Consider the following 20,238-nt stretch of genomic DNA (forward strand, 5'->3'; position numbering starts at 1 on the left):
TCATGAACTCAGACATGAAAATGATAAAAGACAAACACACCATTTTACCTGTGGGTGAACGCTTTTTACAGATCGATCACTCTATATAAGTCCTCTTCCTCAAAGGAAACCTGCACATTTAAAAGACAAATCTGGGAGCTTAAATTCATAACTTTGGTAGACACTAAAAATCATGGACTGAATAGAGACATAGATTTATGATTTATTATAGCGATCTGTAACCCACTAACCCCCCTTTGTGTCCTATGACTACAGGGTGTTGATGGTTCACTTCACCTTGAATGGTCCCTTAAAATATATGCTGGCTACTTATGTTAAGCTATCTGTTCGATCTTGTATTTAGCAATGACACTCAGAATACCTTTTCCAAACCTGAAGAAGAGCTCTGTGTAACTCGAAAGCTTGTCTCTCTAACCAACAGAAGTTGGTCCAGTAAAAGATATTATCTCACCCACCTTGTCTCTCTGTCAATATACATTGTCTCAATTGGTGGCTGGTGTGCAGTACAGGCCAGGTCTCCAAGGGGCCAACTCTGGGTTAAATCTGAGCACAGGATCCAGGAGGGGACTAATGGACCCTGTAAATTATGCAGACTGAACTCCCCCTCATCTGTGTCCTCATTTCCTTTTGCAGCAGAAAATATTGGGATGAATCATGAATTGTGTAGGAGGGGTTTGGCTAAGCGAGCTAACCTTAGTTCCTTGGTTGTGTAGTGTGGGACCATTTAACACCATACTGAACTCAATTATTACCTTGTAGAGAGGGAGGAGGTTGGTAGACAAACCCCCTTTAATATTAAAACAAATACGGTTGTGGACTGCAGCTTTAAATCCATTCACTTGACTATATCTTTATTCTCCTGCATGTCCTGATCAATATATCTGCTTACTTAGCTGGTATCTATGTTAAACAATAGCTTTATTATGGAACAATACATCTTGGAAATGGGATATAGAGCTTTTGTTCCTCAAGATCAACAGTCCAAATTCAGACCAGAATAACAGTGACTGAAAGTCATTGCCATCTGATGGCTGTTAGGTGGCTTATGTAAAAAGAATTGTTAGTCCTAGTGGATCATGTTAGGTGTCTACAGTAACAACAACAAAACAATTACAGTTGTCAGTCTCAGCAGAGAGTCCTAGGACTGACTGGGAGTGGAGATTGAACTACAGTTTTAATCTAGAGGTCTATTCATAAACACTAAATTGACTTTGGGGGGGAAATATCTCTAATTAAAAAGAACTGCACGCTTCATAAACGTTTGCTTACCTAAAAGATTAGTTTATTAATTTTAAATTGTAATAAACTTTTAATATTTGCTGCTATGCGACAGACTGAATATTTGTAATTGTGAGGCATCTACCTCTGAAATAAAAAAAATAAAAAAAGAAGAAAATTAGTTTATTTTTCCAAGTGTGGACAAGGATTTTCCAAATCCAGATTAGCAGTTACTAGCTGGTGGAAAGCAACTTTGCTATTTTTCTAGAACTTCTTTCTGTATTTCAGTGTTATGTATTATAACTTAATAACATTTAAATAATGTTTTAATTATTTTGTATGTTGCTAGCCACTATTGCAAACAGAAAATAAAGGAACCCCTGTATACAAAATAAACTATTCAACAGTTGTTTCAATCAGAAATGTATTGTGAGGTTTTTTATTTAATCTATGGTAATAAAAGCTGCCAGTTAGACAGACACGGGTTCTTATGTCACATTGATTTTTATCCCTTGTTTGTGTTCTGTTTTATTATTAAGATGACAATAGTCTAGTAGGTCCACTGTAATGCAACACACAAATCTATTATAACCTGATTATATTTCCCCACTGGAAGCATTTTGTGATAGAGGGCATAATCTTTAATGGAATTTGTGTGAAATTAAATTATACAAGCATCAATAAACATAACATAATTCAGAAGGAGTAAATCAGCTTAATTTATTTGCAGCTGTAATGCCATCAGTGTTAGCAGAATGCAAATGCAGAGGTTTAAAGCAGTAGCTGAAAAACAGTGCCAGATGAGCAGAAAGTTAAACCCTTTATTAGACAGCACTGTAATTTGATGGGCAGAATGTTCACGGTTCAGCAGATCAGTACATGCAGTCAGGAGAGAAAAAAGGCTTGGTTTCTAAAGAGAATTTCTGAGTTACTCTGAAGTGAACAGAAAAGTGTTTGATAGTACTGGTGAGATGAAGGGAGGTGGTTATTTCATAGCCTGACCAAAAAGGCCTCTTCCCAAGTAGGTTAATAACCAAATATAATCTGTTTCACCTCAGAGATAAATGCAATTAGGTTCAGCTGAGCATGGCTGGAGTATGATATAAAATATGGTGCTAAATTGGTGGTTACTGTAACAGCAACATGATTTTAAAGGGAAATGGATACTCTTATTCTCTTTGCTACTTGCCAAATGGGTAGCTTTTACAATGTTAGATTTTTGTGTCCTGCCCAAGCCAGGAAAATTTTCATCCTGAAGTAAAGGCAACTGTTACATGAACTAGATTAATTCATATAGAAATATGTTTCATTAACATGTAAAATCAGTAATTTGTATATAGTTCCAAAGGTGTGTATTGTGCTTTAGAGATGAAGAAATAGACATGGGCCAAGATTTTCAAAAATGACTAGTGATTTTTGTGTCTCTCTGTTTTGGGGTGTCCAACTAGACACATATTAAAGGGATCTGATTTTCAGAAAGTCCTGAGCATCCACCCTCCGAAAAGCAAGCTCCTTTTAAATGTTTCTAGTTGGGCACCTAAAACTTAATGCACACACTAACACTAGTCACATTTCAAAATCTTGGCCATAGTCCCAGTCCTAAAGAATTTATATTCTTAATTGATCACAAAAAGACTGAATTGTAAGGGAGAAAACAACATGCATGGGAGAGAAAGGGGGTAAGGGAAGAAATACAGAGAAAAAGCTTATGTCATTATTTTGGTGGTTCTGTGCACATCCAGTTAGTTACTGGCTTAAAAGTGCAGTTCTTATTAACTAAAAAGACTAAATTAGAAGCTTATGATTTTGAAGGATTGTAGGAAAAGGTGGGTTTTGAGGTGGGATTTACAGGAAAAGAGGAGAGCTCTGTGGCCCACAGTGTCAGGGATCAAAGCAAAAGCTGTTTTAAGTATCCCCTTTCATTAGATACCTGCTTTAACTTTGTTTGTTGACTGAATGGGTATTTTAAAATCCTGTGAAAGGTGACCTGTAAAACTAGAATGGAATAATTATAATACATTGTCAGATGATAGATTATTGAAAAATGCATTTGCTCCTCTAATGCATGTAGACTCAAACTAAAATGCATAAAAAGCAGGAGAGTGATAGGTCTGGAAAGACACGGGCTTAGTAGGTTGATGTTGTGTCTGCATATACACATTGCTCTGCCAGTATAGATCGGCACTGAGGTGCAACACCCCTTGCATATTCCTGGGTCTCTTCAAAGCCAAAAGCTGCCAACTGTTGGAATGGTGGTTTGATCACAGGCATAGAACTCACAAGTAGATTGAAACAGTTCCTTCATACAGTTGTTTTCAAGGGGTGACTTTTCAGGTGTACATTGACATTCATCTAGTTTCTTTCTTTGGTTGGATTTATTCATTATTCATTGCCTTTGGTGTTTGCTTATTATGTTTTAAAGATGCATTCCCAATCTAGTGGAAACAGTACCAGCTCGACACCTTCCAGAAAAGTGCAGTCTTCAGCACCCAAGGTCCGCAAGACTGTCAGCAGTCGGATACATGAAGCAGTGAAAGCTATTGCTTTGTGTCATAATGTGACCCCAGTGTATGAATCCCATGCTGGAGTGACTGGAGAAACAGAATATGCAGAAGTGGATCAGAACTTCAGTGATGAAAATCGAACTTACCAGGCTTCTAGTCCTGATGAGGTTAGTATGCCATATTAAATGTTTTAGTTTGGGAGTAACATTGAGTTTCTAAAAAAAAATTATTTAACAAAAGAACAGAACTTTGAGTGAATTAGTATTTTGGGGTGGGGAAGGAGTTCTTCACGAAAAAAGTTGATTATTACAAACACATGGAGGAAAGAAATTAATATGCTGATTTGATGGAGGAAAGATCTGATATTTTGTACTTAGAATTGGTCTTAACTGTTTGAGTCAAGTTGTGGAATCAACTTTGTGGGTTTGATATGAAAGTACTGCACTTGTAAAATCAATAGTTGGGTATGTAAATTGGTTTTCAGGACCTTGCTCCAGAATATAGTCATGCAACAGACATTCTAAAGGAATACAAATCTAGACTCACAATGACAGAGAAGCAGATTCCCCCAGGGGTGAAAGTAGAAATAGGGACTTACCGGTACGGGGCTGGGTTGGGGCCAGCTCTGACCCCCGGAAGGGGTGGGGCCTCGGGCGGAAGGGACTGGGATGGGGGGGGTCAGAGCCAGCCCCGGCCCGCCCTGTACCAGTAAGTGCCCTCACCTCCCCCACCGGGATAGCAGCGGCAGCCAGGGGCTCCGGCGGCTATTTAAATATTTATTCGACATTGGTGAGGCCTCATCTGGAATACTGTTTATTCGACATTGGTGAGGCCTCATCTGGAATACTGTGTCCAGTTTTGGTCCCCACACTACAAGAAGGATGTGGAAAAATTGGAAAGAGTCCAGCGGAGGGCAACAAAAATGATTAGGGGTCTGGAGCACATGACTTATGAGGAGAGGCTGAGAGAACTGGGATTGTTTAGTCTCCAGAAGAGAAGAATGAGGGGGGATTTGATAGCAGCCTTCAACTACCTGAAGTGGGGTTCCAAAGAGGATGGAGCTCGGCTGTTCTCAGTGGTGGCAGATGACAGAACAAGGAGCAATGGTCTCAAGTTGCAGTGGGGGAGGTCCAGGTTGGATATCAGGAAAAACTATTTCACTAGGAGGGTGGTGAAACACTGGAATGCGTTACCTAGGGAGGTGGTGGAGTCTCCTTCCTTGGAGGTTTTTAAGGCCCGGCTTGACAGAGCCCTGGCTGGGATGATTTAGCTGGGAATTGGTCCTGCTTTGAGCAGGGGGTTGGACTAGATGACCTCTTGAGGTCCCTTCCAACTCTGATATTCTATGATTCTATGATTCTATGATAAAGGGCCCAGGGCTCGGCCGCCGCTACTGCCCCGGGCCCTTTAAACCACTGCCAGAGCCCCTGGCTACCGCTGCTATGCCAGGGCTCTGGCAGCCGGGCCCTTTAAATAGCCCCTGGAGCTCCGCCGCTACTCCAGGGCTCTGGGGGCTATTTAAAGGGCCCAGGACTCCCCTGCTTCTACCGACCCGGCCCTTTAAATAGCTCCTGGAGCCCTGGGGTAGCGGTGGCGGGGCTCCAGCGGCTATTTAAAGGGCCATGGGCAGTAGAGGCGGCGGGAGCCCCGGCCCTTTAAATAACCGCAAGGCTCCAGCAGTGGGGCTCTGGCAGCAATTTAAATTGCCGCCTGGGGAAGCCGGGCAGTCCCAGTATGGCACACCAGCTCTTGCCGGTACGCTGTACCGGGGTGTACCGGCTTACTTTCACCTCTGGATTCCCCCTTACAAACATGGGTGGAGCAGTGGGTGACACTACTCATTAGGTGCACAAATGGATTTAAAAAAAAAAATCTATGCATAGAGTCCATTTAGTTCAAGCAACAGTAGACAAGCCTTGGATTTAGCCAAAGTTTTACAATGTTCAGCACAAATTAAAGTTCAAATTCAGGAAAAGACATAAGCACATGCTTAACTTTGAGCATGTGATTAAGTTCCATTTCAATCAGTTAAGTCTTAAGCACAAGTCCCATTGATGTCAATGGTACTCTGCACCTGATCAAAGTTAAATACATGCTTAAGTGCTGCGCTAAATAGGGATGCGTTCTTGAATCAGGGCCTAAATGTATTATCCATGTTAGCTGATAAAATTCTTCAAGGGAGTATATTCATGGGAGTGACACAAGGCACAGGATTCAAAATTCCATAGAAGTGACCCATAGAATGACAGTTAGAAATATATTAGTTGTACCCTTTCTGAGGAAGAAAAATACAAAGTAGCATATTTCTGATCCTAATTTGGATCTTCATAAGTAAACGTGAGGAGTCAAATATGATTTGTATGTTTAAAGAAGTGTTAATAGTGCCTAGAGGCTGGGATAGATATTTTACTGTGCTTGCTATAAGTGTTACATAAATATTAAATATTTCATCATATAAAATACCAGCACTATCCTAGCTGCTCAAGTCACACCTTTTCAATGTAGAAACAAATTACAAATAGTATTTTTAGGAAATTTTGTCCCCATTATATTTGCTGTCAAGTGCTTCATATAGAGCCAACTAGCACGGCTTGTGGGTATTTCATATGCTATAATCACTGTCCACAGGGTCTAGGAACTGTAAAGTGAACCCATATGGATAACTGGCTAAGGCATTCATCCCTTTCCTTAAGATTAAAATCAAGGTAGGATTTCAGACATCAATATCCACAATCAGTTGTAGGCATTTCTATGAGTTTACGTAATGTATGTGATGTCGATGAATGGAGATAAGCAGAAATTGTGTTTATGCATACCAGTCATGTTTGGAATTTATTATAAACATATAATTTGTGTTACCATATTTGCATATTGATTGTTGGATCATATTCTGGGCTACAAAATATCTCAATACACTGAGGGAGAAAGATATTGTAAAACATAATAAACATGGATTTTTTTAGATAAGAAAATAATTAAATATAAAGAACAGATGACTAAAGATGTAACGCTCCTTTGACCCTGGAACCAAAGAATGACCTAAATCAGAGGAACAGAAACCTAGATAGTAACCCTTTGCAAATTGTGCCCATGTGGAAGTTTTGTGTGGATCCTGAAAAACCTGCTGTAGAAGAGCACAGCTCCACTTTTGTCTAGATGGGGGAAGTGTAAGAATTTGAGGATAGCATGAAAGTGCTTGACTTCTGAAGGTAGGTAGAAATTTGACCTAGCAGAGAGGAAGAGCAGTTTGGTGGGTGCTGAAAAGACAAATGGTGGATTTTACATAGAGGGTCGAAAGGAAAGCAGGAGCTTATTGGATTAATACTGGGCTCGAAGGGTAGAAGAAGCAGGCCCTGTGTTACTGATATGGTGCAGAGGAGCAGCAGGGAGTGTGGTCATAGAAAAGTGTTGATGCTGAGCCAGGTGGCTCAGGAACAGGACTGGAAGCTGATGGAAGAGCAGGAAGGGAGATTTTCCAATTGAGGGAGAACTGGATCAAAATAACTGGCTGTTTCAGTGTTAGAGTATGTCTACGCTACGAGAGTAGTTCTATTGTACTTAAATCGAATATGTGGAACCGATATTACAAAGTCGAACGTGTGTATCCACACTAAGGACAGTAATTCGACTTTGTGAGCCCACACTAACGGGGCAAGCATCCACATTGAAAACGGTGTACTGTGGGCAGCTATCCCACAGTTCCCGCAGTCCCCGCTGCCCATTGGAATTCTGTGTCGAGCCCCCAATGCCTGCTGGGGAAAAAAATGTGTCGCGGGTGGTTTTGGGTAACTGTCGTCATCCAACTGTCACTCCCGCTCTCCCTCCCTGAAAGCGCCGGCGGGCAATCACTTCGCGCACTTTTCTGGTGAGTGACAGCACGGACGCCACAGCACTGCGAGCATGGAGCCTGCTGCGACCATCGCTGCAGTTATGGCAGTTGTCAACACCTCGCACCTTATCATCCACCTTTTCCAGAGGCAGATGGTGAGAAATCGGGCGAGGAGGCTACGGCAGCGCGGTGAGGACATGAAGTCTGAGAGTGGCACAGACCTCTCACAAAGTACGGGACCCTGCGCCGTGAACATCATGGTGGCAATGGGTCATGTTGATGCTGTGGAACGGTGATTCTGGGCCCGGGAAACAAGCACGGACTGGTGGGACGGCAAAGTGCTGCAGGTCTGGGATGAATCACAGTGGCTGCGAAACTATCGTATGCGGGGAAGGGAACTTTCCTTGAACTTTGTGAGTTGCTGTCCCCTGCCCTGAAGCGCAAGGACACCCGGATGCGAGCAGCCCTGACTGTCCAGAAGCGAGTGGCCATAGCCCTCTGGAAGCTTGCAACGCCAGACAGCTACCGGTCAGTCGCAAATCACTTTGGTGTCGGCAAATCTACCGTGGGGGTTGCTGTGATGCAAATGGCCAACGCAATCGTTGAGCTACTGCTGTCAAAGGTAGTGACCCTTAGAAACGTGCAGGTCATCATAGATAACGCCGCGATGGGATTCCCAAACTGCGGTGGGGCTATAGATGGAACTCACATCCCTATCCTGGGACCGGACCACCAGGCCAGCCAGTACATTAACAGAACGGGCTACTTTTCAATGGTGCTGCAAGCACTGGTGGACCATAGGGGACGTTTTACAAACATCAACGTAGGACGGCCGGGCAAGGTTCATGACGCTTGTGTTTTCAGGAACTCTGGTCTGTTTAGACGGCTGCAGGAAGGTATTTACTTCCCGGACCAGAAAATAACTGTTGGGGATGTGGAGATGCCTATAGTGATCCTCGGGAACCCAGCCTACCCGCTAATGCCCTGGCTCATGAAGCCCTATAAAGGCGCCCTGGACACTGAAAAAGAACTCTTCAACTACTGTCTGAGCAAGTGCAGAATGGTGGTGGAGTGTACTTTTGGATGTCTCAAGGGGAGATGGAGAAGCTTACTGACTCGCTCTGATTTCAGCGAAACCAATATCCCCTTTGTTATTGCAGCTTGCTGTGTGCTCCACAATCTCTGTGAGAGCAAGGGGGAGACCTTTATGGCGGAGTGGGAGGTTGAGGCGAATAGCCTGGCTGCTGATTACGCCCAGCCAGACAGCCGTGCGATTAGAAGAGCCCAGCGGGACGCGCTGTGCATCCGGGAGGCTTTGAAAGCTAGGTTCCTCAGTGAGCAGGGTAACTGTGACTATTATGTTTGTTTAAAGAGAAGCTGAACCTGCCCCCGTTTCTTTACCCACTTACTGTTGACTATCCTCTCCAGCTACATACCCCGTTCACCCCGTCCCCCCCCTTCCAACACATGTTTAAAAATAAAATAAATGGAACTTTGTTAATGAACACCGTTTTCTTTATTATGGATTTTGCGGTAAAGTGTTGAAACTGGGACGCAAACTGTGGTGGGGAGTGGGCGTAGTGAAGGAAAGAACGCTTCTAAACTCGAGGAATGACTGGCTCCTGCTCCTAGAGCGGTCCGCAGTGGTGGACTGGTTGTTTCAACGGAGCCTTCCACCCCTCCTTTTCGGGACTCTGTGTGTGGGGGCTATGTGACTTTGTGGCGGGGGAGGACTGTTACAGATCCCCTGCTGCGTGGCTCTGTGATCCATGATAAGGACCGCTGCATAAGATCTCTATCCGCCCTCCCTCACCACAAAGTCACATCCCCCCACACATACACACAGAACATGAAAACCACCTCCCAGACTGACCAGGGTGCCTAGTGACTGCAATGTGTGTGTGACCTGCTGAACCTGCCCCCGTGTCTGTACCCTGGTAAAGGTGACTGTCCTCTCCAATTACCAACCCCTCTTCCTCCCCCCTTCAAACACACTCTCCCCTAAAAGAACATGATGGAAACAGTAATTAACAGAAACGTATTTTTTATTAACAACACAGTTAGGGGATGAAACTGGGACGGGGGCTTGGGTGAGACAGGAAGGAAAGGACTTATCAAATTTTTGGAAATGAGAGCCTTCTGGTACTTGAGCGGTCTGCAGAGGTGGAGTGACAGTTTTCACGGCCCCTGCCACCCCTCCTACTTGGAACTTTGGGTGAGGGGTGTATGGGAGTTTGTGGCGGGGGAGGGTGGTTAGAGAGAGACTGCAGCGGGGCTCTGTCCTCCTGCCTCCGGTCCTGCAGAACATCCACAAGACGCCGGAGCGTGTCCGTTTGCTCCCTCATTAGTCCAAGCATTTGAGTCGCCTGCTGGTCTTCCTGCCACCCGTTCGCTGTGTGCTCACTGGTATTGCGATATGTTCTCCCTCCACTGGGTCTGCTGGGCCGCATCAGCTCAGGAGCAGCCCATAAGTTCTGAGAACATGTCGTCCCGTGTCCTTTTCTTTCTCTGTCTAATCTGCGCCAGCCTCTGCGAGGGGGATGCCAGATCGGGAGACAGTCGCAGCTGTGGGATGAGAAAAAGGGAGTGAATTCCTCACAAAGATAATTTTTTGTGAACGATGAACCTAGTCTTTCTCTGTGAACAAGACCATGCACAGCACCTATCACATGCGCACTCAGGACAAGGTTGAATTTTCGGCCTTTGTGTTCAGTGCCTGGGGTCTTGCAGTGGAGATCAGACAAGCGGGGCAGGACAGCGGAATTCAGGTAGCAGGCTGACATGGTAAGCCGTAGACTTTTGGCTGCTTAAAACTTAATTTATAGCAGTGCCCTCCTTTCACGTTCAAAGCAATGCTCCTAGCGTTGGCCAGTTCCTGCTGCCGGCAATCCGGCAAGCATGAACTCTGCCCCTGTCCACCCCCTCGCGGCTGTCCCCGGGAAAGATCCCTGTATGCTGCCCCTCTCCTGCCTCCACCGCGTGGCTGTAAACTGCCGGTGACAGTTCTGTAAAGGAACAGGCAAGCAGTCCCAATAGTAACATTCCCCTAATTCTAAGCAGGTCACCATGAGCGACATCACTCTGCTGAGAATTTCTGAGACCGAGAAAGAACACATGCTGCGTGAAAGCCAGCAAAAACCAGGGCCGTATGCCACCATGCTCTGCAAGGCAATGATCCCAGAGTACTTAATGATAGCCTGGCGAGGAAAAGTTTCCTACCACGGAGGACACAATAAGGCCACTCTCCCCAGGAACCACACGCAAAGGCTTTCCAATTACCTCCTGGAGAGCTTCGTGGAGATGTCCAATGAGGATTTCAGCTCTATCCCCGGACATATAGACCTTCTTTTCCAGTAGCTGCAATGGCAAGGACTAAAAAGTAGAGCGCCTAGGGCAAACTAATCATGATAAACCGGACATTGTTAGATTCTTTTGCAGTAGTTGCACTGCCAAGGACTAAAACGTTAAGCGCCTAGTGCAAACAAATCATGAAAAACCCATTGTTAATATTCCTGTTCTGTTCAAAATAAATGTTTACATGTTTAAAACACTTACCGACTGATCCTTCCCCTGATTCAGGATCCGGGTTAACCCCTGGGGACGGTTGGTAGGGGATCTCTGTGAGGGTGATGAAGAGATCCTGGCTGTCTGGGAAATCAGCATTGTAATCGCTGTCAACTGCCTCGTCGTCCTCCTCACCTTCCTCATCTTCCCCGTCCGCTAACATCTCCAAGGAAGTGGCCGTCGACAATATCCCATCCTCAGAGTGCACGGTCAGTGGTGGGGTAGTGGTGGCGGCCGCACCTAGAATGGAATGCAGTGCCTCGTAGAAACGGCATGTCTGGGGCTGGGATCCGGAGCGTCCGTTTGACTCTTTGGTCTTCTGGTACGCTTGTCTCAGCTCCTTGATTTTCACGCGGCACTGCGTTGCATCCCGGCTGTATCCTCTCTCTGTCATGGCTTTTGAGATCTTCTTGTAGATCTTTGTATTCCGTCTTTTAGATCGCAGCTCCGAAAGCACGGACTCATCGCCCCACACAGCGATCAGATCCAAGACTTCCCCATCAGTCTATGCTGGGGCCCTCTTTCTATTCTAAGATTGCATGGTCACCTCTGCTGGAGAACTCTGCATCGTTGCCAGTGCTGCTGAGCTCGCCACGATGTCCAAACAGGAAATGGGATTCAAACTGCCCAGACAGGAAAAGGAATTCAAATTTTCCCAGGGCTTTTCCTGTGTGGCTGGTCAGAGCATCTGAGCTCTGACTGCTGTCCAGAGCGTCAGAGTGGTGCACTGTGGGATAGCTCCCAAAGCTATTAGCATCGATTTCCATCCACACCTACCCTAATTCGACATGGCCATGTCGAATTTAGCGCTACTCCCCTCATTGGGGAGGAGTACAGAAATCGAATTTAAGAGACCTCTATGTCGAACTAAATAGCTTTGTTGTGTGGACGGGTGCAGGGTTAATTCGATTTAACGCTGCTAAATTCGCCATAACCTCCTAGTCTAGACCAGGCCTTAATGAGTTGCCTCACATGGGAATGAGACTTCACAGTTTGAAGGATATAGGAAGAAGGAAAGTAGTGGAAGGCAATGTGAGGCTGGAAGGGGGCGTGGTGTAGACTGGTTTTAAGGGAGAGGCGCTATAGTCGTACATCTTAGGAGGGCCATGCATTCAATCACCCAAACTTGAGAATTCAAACTACAAACTAATGAACCAAAAGTACTCACCAACCGTCTTTTGAAGATACAGGGCTAAGTGTTTTTTTTAATCTTTTAAAATTAATTTGCCTCCCTTTGAAACTAGTAAAATTAGTTCATCAAACACGTATCTTTTAATTTAATAGGATATTGCTATTGGGTAAAATATCAATATGAAGCCACAAAAACATTTAAATAATGTAAACTTTTCAGCATGACCAAAAAAAAAAAAGCGGAAAGTGAAAGACTAGGAGGTTTTTATCATAATTTTTTAAAGAGCTCTATTGATGCAATGTTTGCAAATCACTGGAGCCTAAGGAAAATAATGTAAATGGTTCATTATTTAGCTTATTGAACTTTACTGCAGTTAGGTTGACAGATGATGCCAATGTTTCCCAATCACCAAAGTACCATTTTAAAAGCATTTTTTATTGAATAAAGTGCTCTGAATATTGCACCCTGGAGCTTTATTTAGAGAAATGGTTCAATTGATGTTTTCTGTTTAACCTCAGCATTGACCTATCACAACATATTTTGTTAATAAACAACATTATCATTTAATAGACTTAACCAGTTTTATACATTGTACTTCGTCAGTATTACAACTCTGCTCTCTTAGATTTTGCTTATGGATCTGGAGTGATTGTATTCTGTTGAAGAGATTATTTTATTGGTGGCCTTCTGTCTTATATAATCTAGTGTTTGTCATTTTCGTAAGAGACATTATTTGAAAAATTATAGACAGTTTAACTATAAACTGTTCTTCCATGTGAGAAAACACAGGAAACATTTAAATATTCTAATGAAAACAAATTACAGACTTAATGAGTTGACATGATGAATTCATTTGAAATTCTTCACAATCCCATTTATATATGGCACTGTGACAAAAATGCATGTTTAGGAGTAGATACATCCACCATAAAATATGTAGTCATTGTCTTAGAGTAGCCTGATATAAATAACTGATTTTGTATTCTTAATGTGAACCCTACTTCTGCCAGGCTCATTGTTTCTTATGATAAGTGATCAATATTTCATTTTCTCTGAAAGAGTGGAAAGTTTCATTTGTCTGTCACTTCTGTCCTCTATAGCTACAGCATAGCAAACAATGCGTACACACTGGGAAAGCCATTGACAAAATCTAAAACAACTCTTGCTCAACTGTCATAAGTGCCTGTTCACATTACTTGTGGAAAGCCAGTGCTAATCTAATGTAATGAACAATCATAAAAGGATATGAACTAAGTAGGTAGAGCAATAAAGTACAAAGGTCACAGACCCAAGTAATTCAGAGGCATGCTATGAACAGGAGCCTTTCAAGACCTTTGGCCTCCTTTGGTCAAGAAAAATAGATATGTCATGATTTTTAATGACTGCTTACTCTCATCTACTACCTATTTATTGGTTATGCGTTTTCCTGCATTGTTATGCTCCCAAACATCTAATTCCAACATTTGGAATATTTAAATATTACATTAAGCTACGGTCAGTCATCTCATTCAAATGTTAATGTGCAAGAGATAACAGAGTTGCTAAAATTAATTACAACGATACAAAGCTGATCATTTGAAAAGGGAAATGATATGCCCATAGTGAAGCAGCTTTTGTGTTTACAAAACTAAAGCTGTAATGTATGAGACATGTTGTATTGTTTAATTCATTTTTGTGTGTGTGCTTATTCAAGCAAGACTAATTGTGTTGTTTTGTCAATGTATTTGTGAAGAGCAAATTATTCAGTAGCATAAAACCATCACTTCCATGACCTTCGAGACCCACCAAGAATAACTACTCCATACCCTATCTTGAATATTGACTGGTGTTTTTCCCAGATGATCAGATTGTCGTTTTAAGTTAATAATTTGATTATATTTAACCATGAATGTTCGTAATTAAAAATCATAAAATACAAATGTCAATCACTAAATCATCATTTGTAAATATAAACAAAGGAATGCAGTCTCTGAGTATTCTTCACTGCTAATTGGAATCATCTGAATTGTTGCTGAACAAGTGGGAAGAATTTCCCAAAATCTTTACAGAAAATAACTTGAACAATTGGAAACACTCAGTATTAGAGCAGTATTGAAAAAATTCTCCCACACCTCCACCTAGTCTCAAAGAATAGTCTTAATTTAAAAATGACGTGTACATACCGTGTGTATCCTTTGTATAGCAGGTTGATTTTGTGTAAATTGAAAGTAACTCTATTGGCTGCAGTGAAGTTATTTGCAATTTATACTGATTAAACTCAAAGTGGAGTTTGGTTCATGGACTGTAAAGTACACCGAGCGAATATTATCTGAAAGATTTAGAGTAGTTACATGCCTCTGTCCGAAGAGGTATTTGAACGTGGTTTCATAGAAACATATTATCATTTTCTTTTTGCCAAGATGAGGCAACAGTTTAAATCTGAGATATACCATACACTTTATACAGTATTGGATATGTTTGATTCAGATCACCATGCATAGCTCAACTTTATCTGAACTTATCCAAGCTATCTAACGATGTTATAGAAAGCCATCTAGATATAATCTGTTGCAAAACCCAAAGCAGCGGGCTATATCCTTGTATCCAACCATGTGCTTCACAATGCAGGGCCAGAAGGGACTGGGGAGAAGAGAGGAGACAAGCAAGAGGGGAGATAGCTATACGCCATCTTTATGCCCTCAGTCCTGCGGGTGCTTGTTCTGATTCAGTGCTTAAAGCAAGTAATAGCAACCTTAGGGTATCTCTTTGAGTATGTGTACACTTCGAGCTGGGGGTATGATTCCCAGCTCAAGGCAACATACCTGTGCTAGCACTAATTGAGCTAGTGCACTAAAAATAGAGTGTAGCTTCTGTGATGTGAGCTGTGGGAGGGTCTAGCTGCCCTGAATACATTCTAGGGTCTCTGATGGGTATGTACTCGGGGCAGTCCTTCATGCTGCCGTGGCTACGCTTACTTTTAACACACTAGCTAGATCACAGCTAATGTGAGTATGTCTCCTCAAACTGGAAATTACACCCCCAGCTCAAAATGTAGTCATACCCTACCTTGCACCAAGCTGGAACGGCCCCTGTGGGCCGTTCGAGCAATTGGAGAACTCCAAAACACAGCAGTGCTCCAGATATCCCCCTTCCTTGGTTATGTCCCCTATGCCAAGCGTGGGGGGAGGGAGGTGTCATCTAGAAATGGATACATCAGGTGGATCTCCAGGTAACCAGAAATTAGAACTGGCTGAAAAAAATTCACTATAACAATTTTCTGTTGGAAAATGCTATTTTCTCAAAATTAAAACATTTCACAGGAATGTGTCAATTTCAACAAAATTTCCAGCAGAAAAATTTGACTCAAAATGGAATATTTCATTTAGACTTTATTTTTTGTTTTGACTTTTAATTTACCATACTTCTTTAACTTTTAATTTATTTTAATATTTTATTATATATGTAGTTTATAGTTTAATATTTTGACATTATCAAAACAAAAAATTTAGATCATTATTTTGATGTTTCCAAAATGAAATATTTAGCAATTTCCATTCTGCAGTAAATTTCAAAATACTGACTTTTTGTACCAGTTCAGGACTAAAGGAAAATTCAAAATATCAGATTTTCCCTCAAAATGGAAACTTGGTTTTCTGACTAACTGTACCAAAATATTGCATTTCCAGCTACTCTGCATTGCTGGAGTGTTACAAAGGAGTCATAGGGTTTGGCAAAGTGACAACGTCCTTTTAAAAAAAAATTGCATAAGCACAAGTTAAATATCACATCATTAATAAAAACTAATCACTTAAAAATGTGGAGAGAAAAGTTAAGAACAGAAATCCTATGCAGCATCCAGAACTAACAAACAAATGTATTATTCTTATCACTTAAAAATCCATTGCTGGGTCTGTTTCATTCTCCTGCCTATCTTGAACAATGCCTATTTCATCAAAAACATCATCCTTAACTCGGACTAATACATTATTGACTTGAGGCTTGTTTGTTTGTTTGTTTGTTTTTAAGTATCTTTCTTAACTTGTTAAATAGGAAATATTAACAGCTAATATCTGTATTAATTAACACGCATAATTTTGTGGTGAAGAATTTGTTACTGCTGTTTCCTAAGAATAAAATTACAAATGAAATTTAGTGGGGAAAATGTAGAACATTAGTGATTAATAATAAAATTATGTAGGTTGAGTTTTTCAGGCTGATCAGTGTGACAACTGTGTGTACATGTACACATTTTATTTTTTTCAAAAGGCTATTTATATTTTGAGATTGATGAAAGAATAGTATTTATTTTAGGTTAGAGGTAAGATAGCTGTGTTATAAAATATGCATTTTATTACTTGATTAGAATAATGTTTGGTGGTATGTGTAGTGTAAGATTTATGATTCCTTAACCATTCATTTTCTTATCTTTAATAAATACTAGGGTTTTATGACTGATATGATAGGTAACTACATTGTTCTCATTTAGCAACCTTATCTATTTTATGGCGTTTTCTAGAAACTTCCAGTTTAGTTTTACATTTTTCATTTTGTGCTTTTGCTAGGCAAATGATACAATATTTAAATAGACAGGATAGCTAGGTTGCCAAATTATTAAATGAAAGGAGTGTGCAGTGTTGTGCAAGCTACTAATGGCTCTTGTGGAGCCCTGCCTCGTTTTGCATGTACCTCACAAGATATGCACATTCACTAAGTCAGCCACACACTCATGTAACAGTACAGTCTGCCTTCACTCCTCATGATGGTAAAAATACTAAATGTCCTACTAAATTAAATGCCAACTTGAAATGCAGGTTTCTTTGTAATGCAGTTAATGCCTAACCTATTAGCCCATTGTGCTTGCTGGCCAAGACATTGTATGTTGCATTGCACTCAGTGTAGTGCTGTTTTCTTATGAAAAAATCTCAAAGCACTTAAAACACTACAAAAGGAGGTAAGCGTAATTAGTCTGGTTTTGCTGTTCTAGCTAAGTACAACTGTTATAAGAGTCACTCTAGCCTAGATATGGGTCTGCCTCCTCAGAGATTAGGTTGGGGGCAACTTTCTTTGTAACCTTTGGCATGTCTGTTCCTTAGTTACCCCATTCTAAAATGCCAAGGAAAGTATTTGGTTTTGCCTTAAAAGCACTTGGTAAAATCACTTTTATTGCTTGCCCTTGAGGCTGGGCAGCCACTTGATGCTACTTTAAGTATTATTTCGCTACTGATGGAGAGGGACAGTATCCATAGCCACAGACTATTTTAGGTGGAACAGTAACCACTGGAAGCAAATTAACACATCTGAATTCACATGACTGTTATGACTACATAGTTTAGTGGATCAGCTTATTAATTTTGGAATGAATACATTAAAAAAAAAGGGGGAATACCTGTTTCTGATGCTCATTCCCAATTCCCATGAAGGGATAGGGAAAGAGACATTCTGCTACCTTGGTGGCAATAGTCGTCACTAGCAGCTCCTCTCCATCGTGTTCCATTACTGCAGCTTCATTCACTTTGTGCTCTAAGGCTTTCCCTGGTATTTATACCCCAAAATGCATCATGCTTCAGAAACTACAGAAAAAGTAAATTTTACAGTTAGAGTTTCAGAAGAGTGATGCAGAGGAAAGGGAGTAGAATTGCAGTAGTAAGCTCCAGAAGAGTGGCAACTGGGTCCAACTGCTCCAAAGACAGGAGATACATTGGTATGGCCTTTCCTCTTGTCCTCCACTGGTATTCACCACATAGCTGATTTGTGCAAATACCCAGTTTGGGTATTCATGCCAATTCTACTATTCTACAATTCTTCTATTAATACTTCTGTATATTTCCCCCGCCCTGCCCACTTTGCAGCTGGTCATTATATTTTTAGCATTGAAATGTCTTTATTAATCAAAGGTATTCTGCATTCAAAAATATATATTAAACCAATGTTACGTTATGTTGAAAAAACAAAACCAAGTATAGCATTAAAATCTAATTTTCATAAAAGTCAAAAGTGTATGAAATAAGGAATGTAACTTAAATATTGTTTGTTTTTATTTTTTAGTCGCTTTTAATGTGTTCTTATTGATATGACAGAAAATATGGGAACCATGTGGTGCCCAAAATAAGAACTCCAAATTCTCATAGTTGTTAGCCAAAATATAGTATGTATATTTGCTAAATATGCTATGCATATACATCTGTAACATATGCTAACATCCGAATTTTAAAAATAGGATCCTAAAGTTAGGATACTAATTTAGTGGCCTGATTTTTAAAAGTGATGAAAACCAAGCAGCTCCTATTGACATCAAAAGAAGATGCAGGTGTTCAGCATGTGTGAAAATCAGACCACTTATTTAGGTACAGAAACATTAATTTAGGAGCCCAAGATTAGACTCCTGTTTTTAAAAATCTTAGCATAAGCAAATAAGGTGTCTGCTTTATATGTAAAATGTAGAGAGTTTGTGTCCTTTTAAGGTTGAACTACTAACATTTATATACATTTTTAACTTGAGAGTGTGTATATTTATTCTTACCACTTTTTCTAAAGAAACAAATTATCTGATCCAAAACATTTGATGTGCCAAACCTCAAATTAACACTAAATAGAAAAGAGCAGTTCAGCTTTATAATGATGTAAGTATAAAATCAAGCATATTAAAGAGGTTAAGCTCTTCAAATGGTAAAGTTAAACACAACACAACTAAGACTAACACTAATTAAAATAATTTGCAGCCTGCTGGGTTTTTTTGTTGTTGTTTTTTTTTGGGGGGGGTTGTTGTTGTTGTTTTAGAGACTAGGCTGCCCACAGTGTCCTATTCAGTAAAAATTTCTTCCCTGTATAAGCATTCTTCTCTGCTTTGAATTCCTTTTTGCAGCTGATCCAGACTTTTGCTGGTTATTTTGTACAGCAATCCTTAAGTCTTCAGAAAGAGTTTGACACTTTTTCCCCAAGGACCCCCAGGCTGCCTGTGCCTGAAACCCAAGTACAGAGTTGGAGCAAACAGGAAGATAAGAAGAGTGAGGTTAAGCCATCCTTTGATGGAAATTGGCCCTTTAGTACCAAGTTCAGGCATGAGGAGATCTTGCAGGAGGACAGCCTGTTTTCGCATGCACAGAACAATATTTGGAGAATCAACTTAGGAATGTTAGAGAACTCTGGGTATTTGAAGCTAGGACTTAACAATATCATTCTCAATGCTGTCAGGGTCATGTTGGTCAAACACATGTTTTAACTGGCTGGTACCAGTGTAAAGTTAACATGATTATCTTAAGTTGAAGCCTTTCACCCACACAGTTGATTCTTGTGCCTTATTATCCAGCTTTGATCCACTAGTGATCAATTCTAAACAAACTTCATAGAGTTGTAGCCCAGGTATAATATAAAATGACTGTGTTACAAACTGCTAACTCAAATGGTCTGTGAAGCCAAGCATGAACTAAATAATAAACAGATGTGAGTCACCAAATATAGAACGCTTAAGTCCTAGCTGCAAAGGGACACAAATGAGATGATAGGGTATTAGCAGAAAGATGCAATTTACAGGTCAGAATGTAATAGTAACCTTTCACTGTGAAAATTGAAAATTAACCTTGGGAGTATTGGATCATTTGCAGCTTATGTGGTAGTTTTATTGTAGAAGAAAATCTTTAATAGACTTTCACTGTGATTTTGGAACTAACAGTGGTGTTTTTAAAATGTTCTTATTCTCCTCCAGTAACCATCTCTTTTCCATATTTTCGTTTATTGGTGCCTACAGTGAATTTACAGGCACTGACAACATCCTGTATTAGTTTGTTAGAGCACTCAGGCCATCACCTCCTAATTTAACTTCCCATAAGGGGCTACATAAAGTGATCTACTCACCTAGGGGCAGATTCTCAGCTGGCATCAATTGTCATGACTCCACTGAAGTCAATGGAGCTATGACAATTGACGCCAGCTGAAGATTTCAGTACTGCTTTATGCCAGTTTAGGTTTAACTTTTGGGAACGAAATTGATCCCAATGCAGAGGCCCTGTACAAAG

At 41.1% G+C, this 20,238-nt stretch overlaps 1 protein-coding gene across 3 annotated transcripts in view; it reads left to right on the forward strand.

The window, feature by feature from the left end:
* Positions 1-20,238, forward strand: part of ATP9B (ATPase phospholipid transporting 9B (putative)) — a 291,535-nt gene that overhangs the window by 229,331 nt on the left and 41,966 nt on the right. For all 3 annotated transcript variants that reach the window (XM_054019115.1, XM_054019116.1, XM_054019117.1), the window contains exon 15: positions 3,641-3,889. In XM_054019115.1, the coding sequence (XP_053875090.1) occupies positions 3,641-3,889 (249 nt within the window). The remainder of the gene's footprint in view (positions 1-3,640; positions 3,890-20,238) is intronic.

This window comes from Malaclemys terrapin, chromosome 2 (genome assembly GCF_027887155.1).
Source record: "Malaclemys terrapin pileata isolate rMalTer1 chromosome 2, rMalTer1.hap1, whole genome shotgun sequence".
NCBI lineage: Eukaryota > Metazoa > Chordata > Testudines > Emydidae > Malaclemys > Malaclemys terrapin.